This window comes from Epinephelus fuscoguttatus, linkage group LG16 (assembly GCF_011397635.1).
Source record: "Epinephelus fuscoguttatus linkage group LG16, E.fuscoguttatus.final_Chr_v1".
In the NCBI taxonomy this organism is placed as follows: Eukaryota; Metazoa; Chordata; class Actinopteri; order Perciformes; family Serranidae; genus Epinephelus; species Epinephelus fuscoguttatus.
In genome coordinates, this window is record NC_064767.1 from 41716915 (window position 1) to 41732506 (window position 15592).

General features: G+C 43.0%; 1 protein-coding gene across 1 annotated transcript in view; it reads left to right on the forward strand.

Annotated features, from left to right (window-relative positions):
* zswim8 (zinc finger, SWIM-type containing 8) overlaps window positions 1-15592 on the forward strand; it is a 130853-nt gene that overhangs the window by 81544 nt on the left and 33717 nt on the right. Inside the window, exons 15-21 of the mRNA XM_049601153.1 lie at window positions 96-220; window positions 8176-8485; window positions 8771-8926; window positions 9149-9371; window positions 10332-10621; window positions 10879-11102; window positions 15061-15558. Of these exons, the coding sequence (XP_049457110.1) occupies window positions 96-220; window positions 8176-8485; window positions 8771-8926; window positions 9149-9371; window positions 10332-10621; window positions 10879-11102; window positions 15061-15558 (1826 nt within the window). The remainder of the gene's footprint in view (window positions 1-95; window positions 221-8175; window positions 8486-8770; window positions 8927-9148; window positions 9372-10331; window positions 10622-10878; window positions 11103-15060; window positions 15559-15592) is intronic.

The following is a 15592-nucleotide window of genomic DNA, read 5'->3' on the forward strand; positions in this document are numbered from 1 at the left end:
TGTGTTTGTATTTTCTGTCAATTCTACCATGTTGTGTCTCCCCCATGTCTCCTGCTGTAATCTTGCCTGTTGTCTCACCCTTTATGTGTCTGAAGGTATGAAGACCACAGTAAGTGAGGCGGAGCATCCTCTGCTGTGTGAAGGAACTAGGCGGGTGAAAGGTGATCTGGCTCTGGCTCTCATGATCACCTATAAAGATGACCAGAGCAAGCTAAAGAAGGTAGCCATCACTACTATTATCATTCTAACCGTTTGATAAGAAATTGGAAACTTTTTTTCCTGAACAAAATCAGTTCTTACTGATAACTGTGAGATGTGGTCTTCCAGTAAGCCAGGTGCCTACTGGCTTTAGAATTAGGATGGGTGAATGGCTTACATAAAACATTGCACACAAATAACATGACATAGTCCAACACTCCTATATATATCTATAAAAACTATATTAGAGACAACAGTCTGTTGGCTGCTCACCAGCAACAGCTCTTTACAGAAGCTTTCACTATATAAAACCTGCCTGGTACCAACAGCAGACACAGTTAAGCTCCGTTTCCACCAAGCAGTCTGGTATGGTTCAGTTCAGATTGGTACTAAAAGGTGGAGCTAGAAATACTGCAGTCCATGGATTGGTCAATAGAGGATGGTCACTCTGCTCAGGGCTGAGTTGTGGTTGGTTTTGAGGCTTATGTAACAACTGTTCATACCATGGCAAGTCTTACATGTATAAGTAAACTATGACTATAAAATTAAAGGATGTTTTGCTGCCTCTTGCAGCAGCTGCAGACTGAGAAAAAAATAACTTAATTCACAGGCCCGACTGTGGGTGGCTTTTAAAGTCACTTGCAGTATTACTTGATGCATGAGTTGATGACGTGAATCCATCAGCAACACCTTAAATTTCAATATGACAACTTTGACCATTCCATTAGTTTTTATTGTCTCTCATTCACTTTTCTTCAGGCTTTAAAAAATGTATATTAATCTCAACCGGATTATGAGAACTGCATATATTTTAATCCTCAGAGGGAAAAAAGTGTCACAGAGCCTCATTCTTTTGGGCTATGGAAAAACTAAACCTGTGCTTGCCTGAGAAGGACTAAATGCCCAAACCCACTTTTTTTTAAATATCCCATTGAGAAAAAGTCTCACTCTTGCCTGTTCTTTTTTGTTCTGAAAATGTCAGCGCACAACCCTGTTCTGTGGACGATAAACAAGGTGCGGACTTCCCTCTGTGTCACCGATGATGAAAAATACAGCAAATGCTGGACGGAGCAGTCAGTGACAACAACCCCACCCACATTTAAGAACACTGTTTGGGGTGGAAACGCTTAATGGACCAAGGGTCTTTGTTAGGACTGCGTTAAAATAATTGATTCATCCAATTCAAATCAATCTTCATTTGAATGACCCAATATTGATTCATAAAATCCGAGACCGATCTTTTAATAAACTCTGTACCTGAAGCTTTAGACTCACAAGTCAGTCTTTAGACGCTTTGCTTAACTAAAGACTGATGTCTTTCTCCCAGATTTTGTGTTTAGATGGGCGGATACAATTTCAGAGTTTAAAAAAATTCCCTACCTTGCAGAACCAATAGTAAATCTGCAGGGCGGTCCTTCAGTGGATCGCTGCACTCTTGTGCTCGTAAACATAGTCAGAGGGCGTCAAAAGTTTTAAACAAAGTCGTTGTAAGTCCTTCATTTCCACAATCTTGTGGACTGAGCACACGTTTTATAAAACAGAGTTAAATCTCTCAGCATCCATTTTCAAGCTCTCTTTGTGCTTGTTTCCTTGCGGATGAGAAAAGGGGGAGTGCACATTTCCGGGAGGGCGTGTCCTTTTCAAAAATGCAAGAGGTGTTGCTTTGTTGCCGGCCGTTTTCTCCGGTGTGTTAAACACACTTTAGAAAGGAGTGTCCCCAGACTATCAGAAGGCGGAGATCTCTGATTGTCTGGTGGCGAGACTACTGAAGCTTTAACCACATTAATCTCTCCGGTAGTAAACAGGTCCAGCGCTTAATTATGAATAACTGTTAACTTACTGTTTTTACAAAACCCAAAACCAGTGAAGTTGGCACGTTATGTAAATCGTAGATAAAAACAGAATACAATGATTTGCAAATCCTTTTCAACTTATATTCAATTGAATACACTGCAAAGACAAGATGTTTAATGTTCAAACTGAGAAACTTTAATTTTTTTTTGCAAATAATCATTAACTTAGAATTTAAAGGCAGCAACACATTGCAAACAAGTTGGCACAGGGGCCTTTTTACCACTGTGTTACATCGCCTTTCCTTTTAACGACACTCAGTAAACGTTTGGGAACTGAGGAGACCAATTTTTGAAGCTTTTCAGGTGGAACTCTTTCCCATTCTTGCTTGATGTACAGCTTAAGTTGTTCAACAGTCCGGGGTCTCCGTTGTCGTATTTTACGCTTCATAATGCGCCACACATTTTCAATGGGAGACAAGTCTGGACTACAGGCAGGCCAGTCTAGTACCCGCACTCTTTTACTATGGAGCCATGCTGTTGTAACACGTGCAGAATGTGGCTTGGCATTGTCTTGCTGAAATACGCAGGGGCGTCCATGAAAAAGACGTTGCTTGGATGGCAACATATGTTGCTCCAAAACCTGTATGTACCTTTCAGCATTAATGGTGCCTTCACATATGTGTAAGTTGCCCATGCCTTGGGCACTAATACACCCCCATACCATCACAGATGCTGGCTTTTGAACTTTGCGCCTATAACAGTCCGGATGGTTCTTTTCCTCTTTGGTCCGGAGGACACGACGTCCACAGTTTCCAAAAACAATTTGAAATGTGGACTCGTCAGACCACAGAACACTTTTCCACTTTGCATCAGTCCATCTTAGATGAGCTCGGGCCCAGCTAAGCCGGGCGTTTCTGGGTGCTGTTGAAAAATGGCTTTCGCTTTGCATTGTAGAGTTTTAACTTGCACTTGCAGATGTAGCGACGAACTGTAGTTACTGACAGTGGTTTTCTGAAGTGTTCCTGAGCCCATGTGGTGATGTCCTTTACACACTGATGTCAGTTTTTGATGCAGAACCGCCTGAGGGATCGAAGGTCACGGGCATTCAATGTTGGTTTTCGGCCTTGTCGCTTACGTGCAGTGATTTCTCCAGATTCTCTGAACCTTTTGACGATATTACGGACCGTAGATGATGAAATCCCTAAATTTCTTGCAATAGCTCGTTGAGGAATGTTGTTCTTAAACTGTTCGACAATCAGCTCACGCATTTGTTCACTAAGTGGTGACCCTCGCCCCATCCTTGTTTGTGAATGACTGAGCATTTCAGGGAAGCTGCTTTTATACCCAATCATGGCACCCACCTGTTCCCAATTATTATTAGAAAAAATTGATGAGCATTCCTCAACTTTCTCAGTCTTTTTTGCCACTTGTGCCAGCTTTTTTGAAACATGTTGCAGGCATCAAATTCCAAATGAGCTAATATTTGCAAAAAATTACAAAGTTTACCTGTTCGAACATTAAGTAACTTGTCTTTGCAGTGTATTCAATTGAATATAGGTTGAAAAGGATTTGCAAATCATTGTATTCTGTTTTTATTTACGGTTTACACAACGTGCCAACTTCACTGGTTTTGGGTTTTGTACGTTGTGGTGTAATTTATTATCATGCTGCAGCAGCCTCTCATCCTGCTGTCTGTGCATCGGGGCTGCTGCATCATTTTTACGCACACACAGACACACAAACACAGAGTAGATATGCCGCAGTGGGGACAGAGAAGTGTAGATAACTTGAGTTGACGACAGCTACACTTGTTACTGCAATAAAACCTCCACAAGGAAAAAGTCAATACTTCGTTAATACACCTATTCAGCAACATGTAAACATGTATAAAAGAGATATTTCAGTCTGCTTTGTCCGCATTCTCTCATCCACTGCTGTCAATATTAGAGTTGTACCGATACCAATACCAGTATCGGAAATGCCTCCGATACTGCTTAAAACGCGGCATCGGGCATCGGCGAGTATAGCTTATGACCAATCCAGTACCAGGCACGCTATCGTTTGAACATCGCCATCGCGATTTGCACATGTGCAATAGTCACATCGCAGGACAGGCAATGTTTTCTCTTCTTTTAGAACATGTAAACTTTTGTTTTGTTTCAGAAAAGCAGCTCTGAAGCTCCGCTCGTTGCTCCGCTCAGCTCGCCTTTCTCTGTCTCTCGCCTCTCTGAGCACGCAGCAGCCCCTCCCCCTCTCATGCACGCGCTGCAGTCACACACTGAAAATAAGCGACATGCAAGAGGGAGAAACGGTAAAGCAAGATTTATGCCTGGTTCACACTACACAACTTTTCTGCTCGTTCTGAAAGTCACTATGTCACATTACACGATTGTGGAGTCTTAAAATTGTGCCGTGACTTGGCCGACAGACATGACAGACTACACGATGGTACTCACCAATTATCCCCAGTCATCTTTCACGACATGTGTGATGTCATCGGGTTATTCTTGTCCTATTTTTATTCAGTGTCAGCCGAAATGTTGTTGTAGTAATGTAAAAAGCGCCAGCAGACGGCAGGAGCTCCATTTGAAGTGCTGCATGTAAACATACAAGCTACTGTATCCTCCACAACCAAATTCCTACAAATGTTTCACAATGAAAGCCTATTTAGAAAATGGAGGGATTCTCTCAGCCGACTTTATAAGGGGCTTTTAATTTGAAACAAGTTCTGGAAGTGTTGAGTTTGAAATGACGGCGCGATGTATTAACTTTATCAAGGCAACGGGAGCAGATAAAAAGTAAATGTATAAAAACACAGAGGGATTAATAAATAACAGCCCTTTTATAATGTAGTCTGTTTCAATGCAGCTGGTAGCCTCTGTAGTTGTGGTGAGGAAAAGCCCCGCCGCTATTTTTTAATTTTCTTACTTTAAGTCATCTGGTGAAAATTTTTGTATTTGTTAATACAAGCCCTACATTCTACTGTAGCCTTTAAAATGTCTTTTTTTTTTTTTTTTTACCAAATTGTGTGGCTGCACCTTAACCTGTGTCTTGATCTATGTCAACACTGGTTAATAATAATAATAATAATAATAATAAAAAGTTTTATGGCATTTATTCTACTATTATGTATTCATTTCTTAATATTTTACATAGAGTTTTAGGAGTTGAGACAATCAATCAATCAATTTTATTTATAAAGCCCAATATCACAAATCACAATTTGCCTCACAGGGCTTTACAGCATACGGCATCCCTCTGTCCTTATGACCCTCGCAGCGGATAAGGAAAAACTCCCCCCAAAAAAACCCTTTAACAGGGAAAAAAATGGTAGAAACCTCAGGAAGAGCAACTGAGGAGGGATCCCTCTTCCAGGACGGACAGACGTGCAATAGATGTCGTACAGAACAGATCAGCATAATAAATTAACAGTAATCCGCATGACACAATGAGAGAGAGAGAGAGAGAAAGAGAGAGAGAGAGATAGGTAATGACAGTAGCTTACAACAACATTATTGAAAGTAATAATATTATAGTTATAGTTCTGGCTACTGTGGTACAATATGTTGAAAGTATGTATTAATATCTGGCAGTATACATGTGTGACACTAGTCATATGTGTATAATAACAGTAGAAGTATGACTAATGACTAATGATGGCAGCAGCAGCAGGAGGCATCTGGCAGGACCACGGCAGAAGCACAACCACACACGTCACGTTGTCCAGGCACCGCTGCGATATGAGTTAATCTGAGAGACAGTGGAGCACAAAGGCTCCGGAGAAGCCGAGTTAAGTGACATCCAGAATGGCCGAGTTAGCAAAATGCAGTAATAGAATAAGAGAGAGAGAGAGAGAGAGAGAGAGAGAGAGAGAGAGAAGGTGCCTGGTGTATTATAGGGGGGTCCTCCGGCAGACTAGGCCTAAGTCAGCCTAACTAGGGGCTGGTACAGGGCAAGCCTGAGCCAGCCCTAACTATAAGCTTTATCAAAGAGGAAAGTCTTAGGTCTAGTCTTAAATGTGGAGACGGTGTCTGCCTCCCGGACTGTAACAGGAAGATGATTCCACAGGAGAGGAGCCTGATAGCTGAAGGCTCTGGCTCCTGATCTACTTTTGTGTCTGCTGTGAATATACAACTGTGTGCTAACAAGGCCATCATGTCAAGTTTGTAATGCAATATTGTATTTCTCCACCTGTAACTTCACTGGTCGTAGCAGGACTGCAGGTGAAAATTAGCTGGTTGGTAGACACTGGCACATTTACAGAAAGCTGGTTAATATGTGTTGAAATCAGTGAAATATAGTGATATTGTCAGTTTTGTGTTAGCAGCATGATATCCTGCCCCCCAGTGGCCAAAGAATTCACTAAGCAGTTTCAATAATTCACTGTAACACATATTGTATGTATATTATATATTGTGTTCTGTGTTTGCACTAGTTATTGTGACCTCCTCTGTGTTCCTCCCAAGCTAGTTTGTATGACATGGTTATCCAGGCTCTACCAGACACTGAAACCTTCATTTACTCCATGACAATTGAACAAATGAAAAGAAGACTGACAGTTGACAGAAAAACCGTGTATGCTGTTTTGACAACAACATAACAATACATACATCCAACACACAGTATTTACTGAATGATTTTCTAACTCAGGATATTCAGTGTTGCTTACCTAAACAAATCATATTGAGTGGTTCAAGAAGAGCCTCACTGCAGCGTGCAATTCTGTGCTGCGCTCAACATGGGCAGATTCAAACGTTGAGTGCTGCCCTGCATTAGCAATCCCGACTGCGTTAGCTGCTAGTCAGCTAGCTGCTACTCTGCGGTTTCTCTTTGCCCTTCTCTTGGCCTATGAGACTATTTTTGCTGTGAGGAGAGCGACCAGCTCCTCTACAGAGGCAGAGACGGACTTACAGTACCAACTCAAATTCAGCCTGAGCTAACCAGCTAACCCACTGCCTGGGGTCACAGGAGCTTGGTGGCCAGTGGCTGCGCTTTGTCTGACCTGTGTAATTAGAACAACAGAAGCTTGCAAATCCAGCGGGTAGTTGGGGTTTGCCCTGGTGGAATTGGAGTTGCTACAGCCGATAACTTAAGGTGCATCGCTAAAGCTGCTGTCTCCTCTCCACAGCCAAGTAGTCTCATGGGTAGTAAGATGGAGGGAGTACGGGGTGCAGTACGGTTCATCACAACAGAATATGACTACAGTAGCTTGGAAAATAGCAATATGGAGCTCTGAATTTGATGAATGTATGTGTTATAATGGATCCCACTACTTTCCTCACCAAGTCCTGCCCTTTGAAAACTCTGAAAAAAAATGGACACAAGTCCACAGCTCCACATCCAAGGGTATGTGGACACTGAAGGAAAGCCAAAAGCCGTGGGCGCGAACCCTGCCAACCTCCCACCCTTCTATGACAGAGGAGCGTAGCACAGCTTTGGTCAGCAGGGCTTGCTGAAGGCAAGAGGAGAGCCAGGGCCCACAGAGCATGTTGGAGAACCAGAGGGAGTGCAAGAGTCCACACACCCCTGGATTTGGAGCCTCCAACAGGCTCTGTAGGTCTTGGCTCTCCTCGCTATGACAGCCTCTCCAGCCCCGGTAAAACTTCCAGCATGTTCTGTGGGCCCTGGCTTGACTCTCAGCCCCCTGGGTTTATCCCACAGCCTGTAATCAATTTGTAATTGTGTCCTTATTTCTTTGTATGCAGCCAATGTTCTATGACAGGTAGGGATTATATTACAAATATATGGTACCGGCGTAATGTGTTTTCAAGGCTGCAGTGTGTTCACAATGTAGTACTTCATGAGGGATTGATGTCCACCTTCAGGTGGTGCTGTTGAGTAAGTCAAACATGCTCAACGTGGGTGGAGTTCAATGTTTGACTCCGCTGGTGTTGAGCACTGCCCTGAACTGCACATTGCAGGGAGGGGTATTTGATAGTTCAACAATGCAGTTGTTTAATTCACATGTTCTAAACGCAAACTGTGAATGTCTCCTAAAATCAGGCAACCTCATAGTCACACTCACATAACAGATGTGTTTCAGCAATTACCAAGACTGGAGTTTAAGAAAAGTTTCTCTACCTGTTTCTTGAATGAACTCTCCTTTCTCTTTCTTTCTTGTCTCTCACTCCCTGTGTTACTCCTTTCCGTGTGTCTCTCTCCTGACCCCTCGTTCCATCCTCAGATACTTGATAAATTGTTGGACAGGGAGAGTCAGACCCACAAGCCCCAGACTCTAAGCTCCTTCTACTCCAGCAAGCCAGCTGCTAGTAGCCAGCGCAGCCCATCCAAACACACTGTTGCCAGCCACAGTGGGGTGAGCGGGGCCACCGGGGGTGTCTCCAAACATGCCCCCACATCTTCATCTGTGACCACTGGGCCGCCCTCTTCCTCCGCAGTGACAGTGGCTGGTGAAGAGGTGGCTCATCAGGCTGAACTGAACTCAGTGCAGAACAGTACAGCAGGAGAGAGTGCTGCTGAGAACAGGGAGCATGGTGAGAACCTCCACCCCTGCCACCCCATCTCTGGGTGCCATGTCATACTATACTGTAGAGCATCCAGAGCAGCTTTCTTATAGTTATTAGACACTCTGGCTCATGGGTGAGCAGCAGTTCAGCAGTGTAACTTGGAGCCAGCCCACGAAGTTTTAAAGTCATTAATTAAATCTTCAAATCAAATGAAATAACCACTTTGATCTGAGCTTACATTTCTGAAACCTAGATATCCTGTGCTATTATGCATAATGTAATCCCATTGTGCTAACACATCTTCCCCTGCAGTGTCAGATGGACCTCCTTCATCAAGTGACCAGCAGAATGACACAGCTCCATTTAAGCTGGAATCCACAGTGCCAAGTCGGCTGGCGCTGGGGGCGCGCTGTGGATACAGCCAGCGCTGCTGGGGCTCACCTGTCCGGCAGAAGAAGAAACACACGGGTAAACTCAAAAATGTCTACATTCTTTAAACAGACCACTGCATCCTGTAACACTGTCACTACATACACGTCACAGAATTAACTTAACTTCACTTAAATCCACATAATCAGGCAGGCAGTGCTGATTTTTAGCTTGGATCATATTTGTGGTATTTTTGAAAAAGCTTAAAATAAAAAAACAAGTACACATAATAGTGATGTGAAGTGCATGCTGTTTTGACAGGCATGGCGAGTATTGACAGCAGTGCCCCTGAGACAACTTCAGACAGTTCCCCTACCCTCAGCCGGCGGCCGCTCCGGGGTGGCTGGGCAGCAACATCTTGGGGGCGGGGCCAGGACAGTGACAGCATCAGCAGTTCATCATCTGATTCACTCGGCTCCTCCTCCTCTAGTGGCTCTCGGAGGGCAGGTGGCGGGGCCAGGGCTAAGAACACCGACACCAGCAGGTAAAAATGCTTTTCCTCCTCATTACATTCAATTCAGCAATGTTATTTGTGCTTGTGCTAATTAGCCATAACTTTTCTGTAAGCACCTTTCAGTTGTACATCTGTACATCCGTATCTTCCATTTACACGAATGCAATATCTCAAAAACACCTTGGGAGAATTTCTTCAAATTCAGCAGACATCCACTTGGACCCAAGAATGAACTGATTAGAATATGGTGTTTGGAGGTCAAAGGTCAAGGTCGCTGCAACCTCATAAATCATGTTTTTGGCCATGACTCAAGAATTCATGTGCTAAAATTATACACAAATGTCGAATATGATATAATGATGAAGTGATGGCTTTTCATATTAAAGAGGTCAAAGGTTAACTTCACTATGATATCTTTATGTTCTGCAAAAACACTTTTTTGGCCATTATTCAACATCATGTCTCAGGAACAGAAGGGGAGACATTTGGTCAGACACTGAATTGGTGACATTAATCTTGGGTGTCCACCTTGAAATTGTGCTGATTGTATAGATCTTCTGCGCTGCCAGCGGATGATGTGTGTGAAGCATCCATGTTTTTGTAACGTGAGGGTTTGTGTTCTCATAGACATGGATGTAAAATGTAATTGCAACTTGACTGGTGTGCGAAGGCATACAACCACTTGGCGATAATTCTAGATTTTTTTGTCAATGAAAGGAGACAGTTAACATAACAAACAGGAGAGCAAAATTCCCAATACAGAGTCCTAATGCATGTAATAAGTAGGAGGCCTCAGGTACCGGTACAGTCAAGCAATAAAAATGTTAATGAGAAATCAGGTAAATCTAAGTTGGAAAAATGTCCAGGCCTGCCTTTGTTGAGCAGGTGTTCCTGAAAACAAATCTGATTTACAGTAGATCTATTTAGGTCTCTGTTCTAAACAGTAAAGATTCATTCTAAATCATATGTCGTATATTTCTCTGTGATCAGGTACAAAGGACGACGTCCAGAGTGCCACGCCCCCCATGTACCCAACCAGCCATCAGAGGCAGCAGCCCATTTTTACTTTGAGCTGGCCAAGACTGTGCTGATCAAAGCCGGAGGAAACTCCTCCACCTCCATTTTCACCCAGCCGTCAGCCAGTGGGGGACACCAAGGGCCCCACAGAAACCTGCACCTCTGTGCCTTTGAGATTGGCCTCTATGCTCTTGGCCTTCACAATTTTGTCTCACCCAACTGGCTATCTAGGACCTACTCCTCCCATGTGTCGTGGATCACTGGTGAGAGGGAGGGAGTGTGTGTGTGTGGGGGGGGGGTGGGGGGGTGGGGGGGGTGGGGGGTCGGGTCCAGGGTCTCCGGTGGTACTGCTCTGTTTCGTCCATATCTACAAGCTTTCGGAAACATGCACAAATACAGATGAAATGAACACAGAGTATGGGCAGAAGGCTCTGTCCATCTCCGTCCCTGTATTCAAATCCAGTCTCCTGTCTTTGCTTTCCTTCCTGCCCACATACTGTGTCCTCTCTCCTTCTCTTAGGTCAGGCCATGGAGATTGGCAGTGCTGCCCTCAACATTTTGGTGGAGTGTTGGGACGGTCACCTCACTCCTCCAGAGGTGGCATCCCTTGCTGACCGAGCATCACGAGCCAGGGACCCCAACATGGTACGGGCAGCAGCAGAGCTGGCCCTGAGCTGTCTGCCCCACGCTCATGCGCTCAATCCTAATGAAATCCAGAGAGCCCTAGTGCAGTGCAAAGAGCAGGTACTGTGGGAGTGAGTTTACAGTTCAGAATAATTGATCAGCCCTGTCAGTGTGTTTGTTGTGTGCTTGATCCTTAAGATGAAAAGATATAAAAAAAAAACAAACAAAAAAAACCTTTTTAATGTAATTTTTAGTGTGAAACGTAGTAATTGATTTGGTCAGTTATCTAATTAACTGGGTAAATGCCAAGTGCAAAACACTTGCTTTTATTATATATTTGTGTCAAGGTGTCATATGTACTACAAAGCGTTAGTATGAGTGAGGTGTGACGAAGAGGAAAGAGAGTGAAAGTAAAATAAATACAAGAATGCTAAGGAGGATAATAAAAGAAAGAAGAATCAGTTGTATCATGAAAACAGAAGCGGAAGCATTTGGAATTGAAGACTGAGCTTCATCTAATCTTCATTAGAATGGAATGGAAAGGAAGCTGTGTGGCTGCAGAGGAAGAACAGAGACAGGTTAATGATTATGGCTCTGACGCTCTAACAGGGACCTCTCCTCAGAGGTGGGAGTAAAGGCGGATTTATACTTACACGTCAGCTCTATGCAGAGCCTACGCCGTTGCAAGCATTTATACTTGTGTAGTGGTGTGTCTGTGTCACTCTGCAGGTACACCTCCAAAACACCAGTTGTTGGTGGGGTTTCTGGCGAATTGCTGTAAAGTTTAGTTGATTCAAAATATACCTAAAACATACAATAAACATGGCTTAATAGAGACAATTTCAAACACAAATACACAAATTGGCTTCATTATAACTGGCAGAATTCACAGACAAAGCACTTGTCTGTTGCTGGACACATTTTCTCCACAAATAGAACGTGCTAATGTTATTAGCACAAGCCTATGGCATTTTGCATTGTATAAATTAGCCTAGTGGAGATTTCCTCTACTCCTATGAAGCCAGGGAAAACAGCAACATTTAACAAATGTAGCCTTACAAAATTCGGCTCCATTACAAATCACAAGGTCAACAACAAAACAACTCTTACACTAAACACATTTTCCAAACAAATACAACATGCTAACATTATTAGCACAAGCCTACAGCATTTTACACTGTATAAATTAGCCTGGCAACAAGCAGAGATTTGCTCTACTTACATGAGGCCAGGATAAATCAGACACAAGACTTAAAATGCTATTTTGTGGGGGCTTTAATGTCTTCTCAATTTTTTCTTATCTGTGAAATAAAAGTAAATAAAAGCTTCATTTCCTCTGAGGGAAATGGTTTTCAGCTTACAAAAACTGTCAGGAGGTCTGCCTTGCTGCGACATGAAGTTACATTTCTAGAGAGGTACATGTCAGGCTACAGCGTAGGCTACAGTGTAGACTCTGCGTTGATGCAGAGTACGGCGTGGAGTCAACGCAGAGGTATAAATCCTGCATAAGTCATACATGTGCAAGTCTCAAACAAGTCCCAAGTCACTGTGGTGAAAGTCAAGTTGAGTTCCTGCAGCAAGTCAGATCATACTTACAAAGTCATAAAGATAACTTAAGCTGCACCCAGTGGTGAAATTTAACTAAATACAGTTACTCAGGTACTGTAATAGAAATCTGAGTTTTTTTCTCATCCCTTCAACTCCACTACGTTAATCTGACAGCTTCAAGTACTTAATTTCTCTAGAAATGAAGATTTTTGCACACAAAATATATGAAAATGTACAAGTAAAGCTGGAACTCAATTCATGAATTGACAGAAAATAATTTGGCAACTATTTTGATAATCCTTTGTAATTTTTTCATTCAAAAACATGTCATTGTTCCAGCTTCACAAATGTGAGGATTTTTGTGGTACTTTTGCTAGGTAGTAATTAATAGTTTTAGTACTGAAGTTTGAATTGTGGGTTGGACAAAATAAACATTGTAAAGGTGTCTCTTTCGGCTTTGAGTGAATGTGATGCCATTTCTCATGATTTTCAGAATTCTTACAAACCAAACAATCAATCGTTAATGGAGAAAATAATAAGCAGATTAACCCATGATAAAATAATAATTAGTTAATAGTTCAAAAGGAGCTTCACCCAACTACAACAATAAAATCCTGCTTTTAGATTAATGCATGGGTCAGAATCATCGATAGTATCACAGTCACAGAGGACATTTTTCTTAGTACAGTACTTTTGCCTTTAATACTTGATGTACATTTTCCTGATTATACTTACATACTTTTACTTAACTAACATTTTGAATGCAGGAATTTGACTTGTAATAGAGTATTTTTAGAGGGCGATATTAGTTACTTTTACTCAAGTAAAGGATTTAAATACTTCCTCTCCTGCTCCAAGCCCTCTGGTCAGGGTGAAAGACTCCACTCACATAACATACCTGCTGCTGTGAGAGAGCGGGGAAGATCATTATGCACTGTTAAAGTCACAACAAGAAGCGCACATAGGCACGCACACGAGGGATGCACAATACTGGATTTTTTGCCGATAACGGATATGCCGATATATAACAACTTATTTGACCTATACCCAATACGGATATCGATAAATCCACTTTTTTCCCCCATCTAATTTTAGAGATCATCAAGTCTCTTCTGCAGTGGAATTAACATCATATTATGCATGCATACGCTTATCCTGATGGCCCACCAGCAGATGGAGACATGAAATAGAATGCTTTTGACTTTATGTATTTTGTATTTGTATTTATGTATTCATTGTGCAAAACAAGAAAAAGCACGTAGGCTGATTCTGATAATTCCAATGACATGCCGATATTATCGTGCATTCCAAATGCGCACACTGAACTTACGTTTGGAGAGCAGGCAGGGACAGTTGTTATGGACTGTGGCAGTATCAAAACATTGTACAAATAAGATTGAAGACATTCTGAGCATGTCAGTCTGCAGCGCATGTATCTGCACTCTACAGTGTTGACTGTGTGTGTGTGTAACGGCCCTCAGCTGACAGTGTGTTGCTGGTTACCAAGCACGTTTAATGCAAAATTAGTTATTGAAAACTTAATTCACATGTAGAACTGAATAAAAGCACACAGCACAGCTCATGATGCTGCCATACATACTGTCATTCCTCTGAGGAGAGCTGTGCAGGAGGACAGAGCTGTCATAGTGCAGGCATGAATATCAGCTGGCGGGTCCTTTCCCCGCTGAGACATCATCATGTTTCAAAAACAAAACCTAACTTCTCAATGTCCAGAAAAATACAAATGTTACATAAAAAGGTCAAGTCCTTTCAAGTCATCCGTCTCAAATCTTAGTCAAGTCTTAAGTCATAAATACCAAGTCAAGTCTATCATGTGTTAGTCAAGCAAGTCTCAAGCCCTCAAATTTGCTGGAATCATGTGACTCAAGTCCCCCACCTCTGCCTCTTGTTAGTTAAGCAGGGTGCCTGTGGAAGAGCATGGGGTCTGGGGGGATGCTGTGGCTTTTGATAAGCAGCTGCTACCAACCACAAGTCCACCCTGTCAGGCCAACATTAGGTATTAGCATCAACATGGGACTCTGGCCAATCTCAATTTGAAAGAAAAAGGATAAAATGCAATAAGATTCTCACCGAATTTCAGCTTTGTTTTCAGGTAAGGGTATGAACAGAGGGTATGAAAACAGCAGACATAACATCTCTGCTTTTTCAGCTGCTGATGTAGTTTGCTATTGATCAATCATGAAAAACATCTGTATTCTTGTGAATCTGTGCTTTTTTTGCCCATCTTTAATTCCTGCATGTGGTGTAAACATCAAATCTGAACTTGAAATTAGCTCTTGCCCCACAATATGAAATACATTTCATAGGCTAAATCTTTTTCGAATTTTCGAATTTGATTAAATTGCAATGGCAAAATACGAATTACAGCTGCTTACCTTTTCTTTTGCTGGTTACGTGCTCACAAAAAGGTAAGTAGGTTTTTGAAACCTGTCGAAAAAAGAACCAGTAAAGAAGATGATACATGATTTCTGTCCCTAACTGTCCACTGACTGTCCCTGTCTCCCTCCAGGATAATGTGATGCTTGAGAAGGCCTGCATGGCAGTTGAGGAAGCAGCCAAGGGTGGAGGTGTGTACCCTGAGGTTCTGTTTGAGGTGGCTCACCAGTGGTATTGGCTGTATGAGCAGTCAGTAGGCGGGGGTGCAAGCCAGCAGCGGGAGACTTCTGGGCGCTGTGGGGCCAACGGGGGCTCAGGCAGGAGGGCCCCAGAGTCCAGCTGTGTTGTCCTTGACACAGGAGCCAATATGGAGTCTACAGGGGTGGCAACAGTCACAGCCTCAGTCACTGCAGCAGCCGTTGTACCTGTCATCTCTGTGGGCTCCACCATCTACCAGTCCCATGCCATGCCCGGGCAGGCCATGGCTCACCCCCACAGCCAGGGCCTCCACCCCTACACCACCATTCAGGCTCATCTCCCAACTGTCTGCACCCCCCAGTACCTTGGACACCCTCTGCAGCATGTTCCCCGACCCACTGTCTTCCCTGTAGCTGGGGCTGCGTATCCACAGGTTGGAACCACTTATCTATACACTACCATTAGGC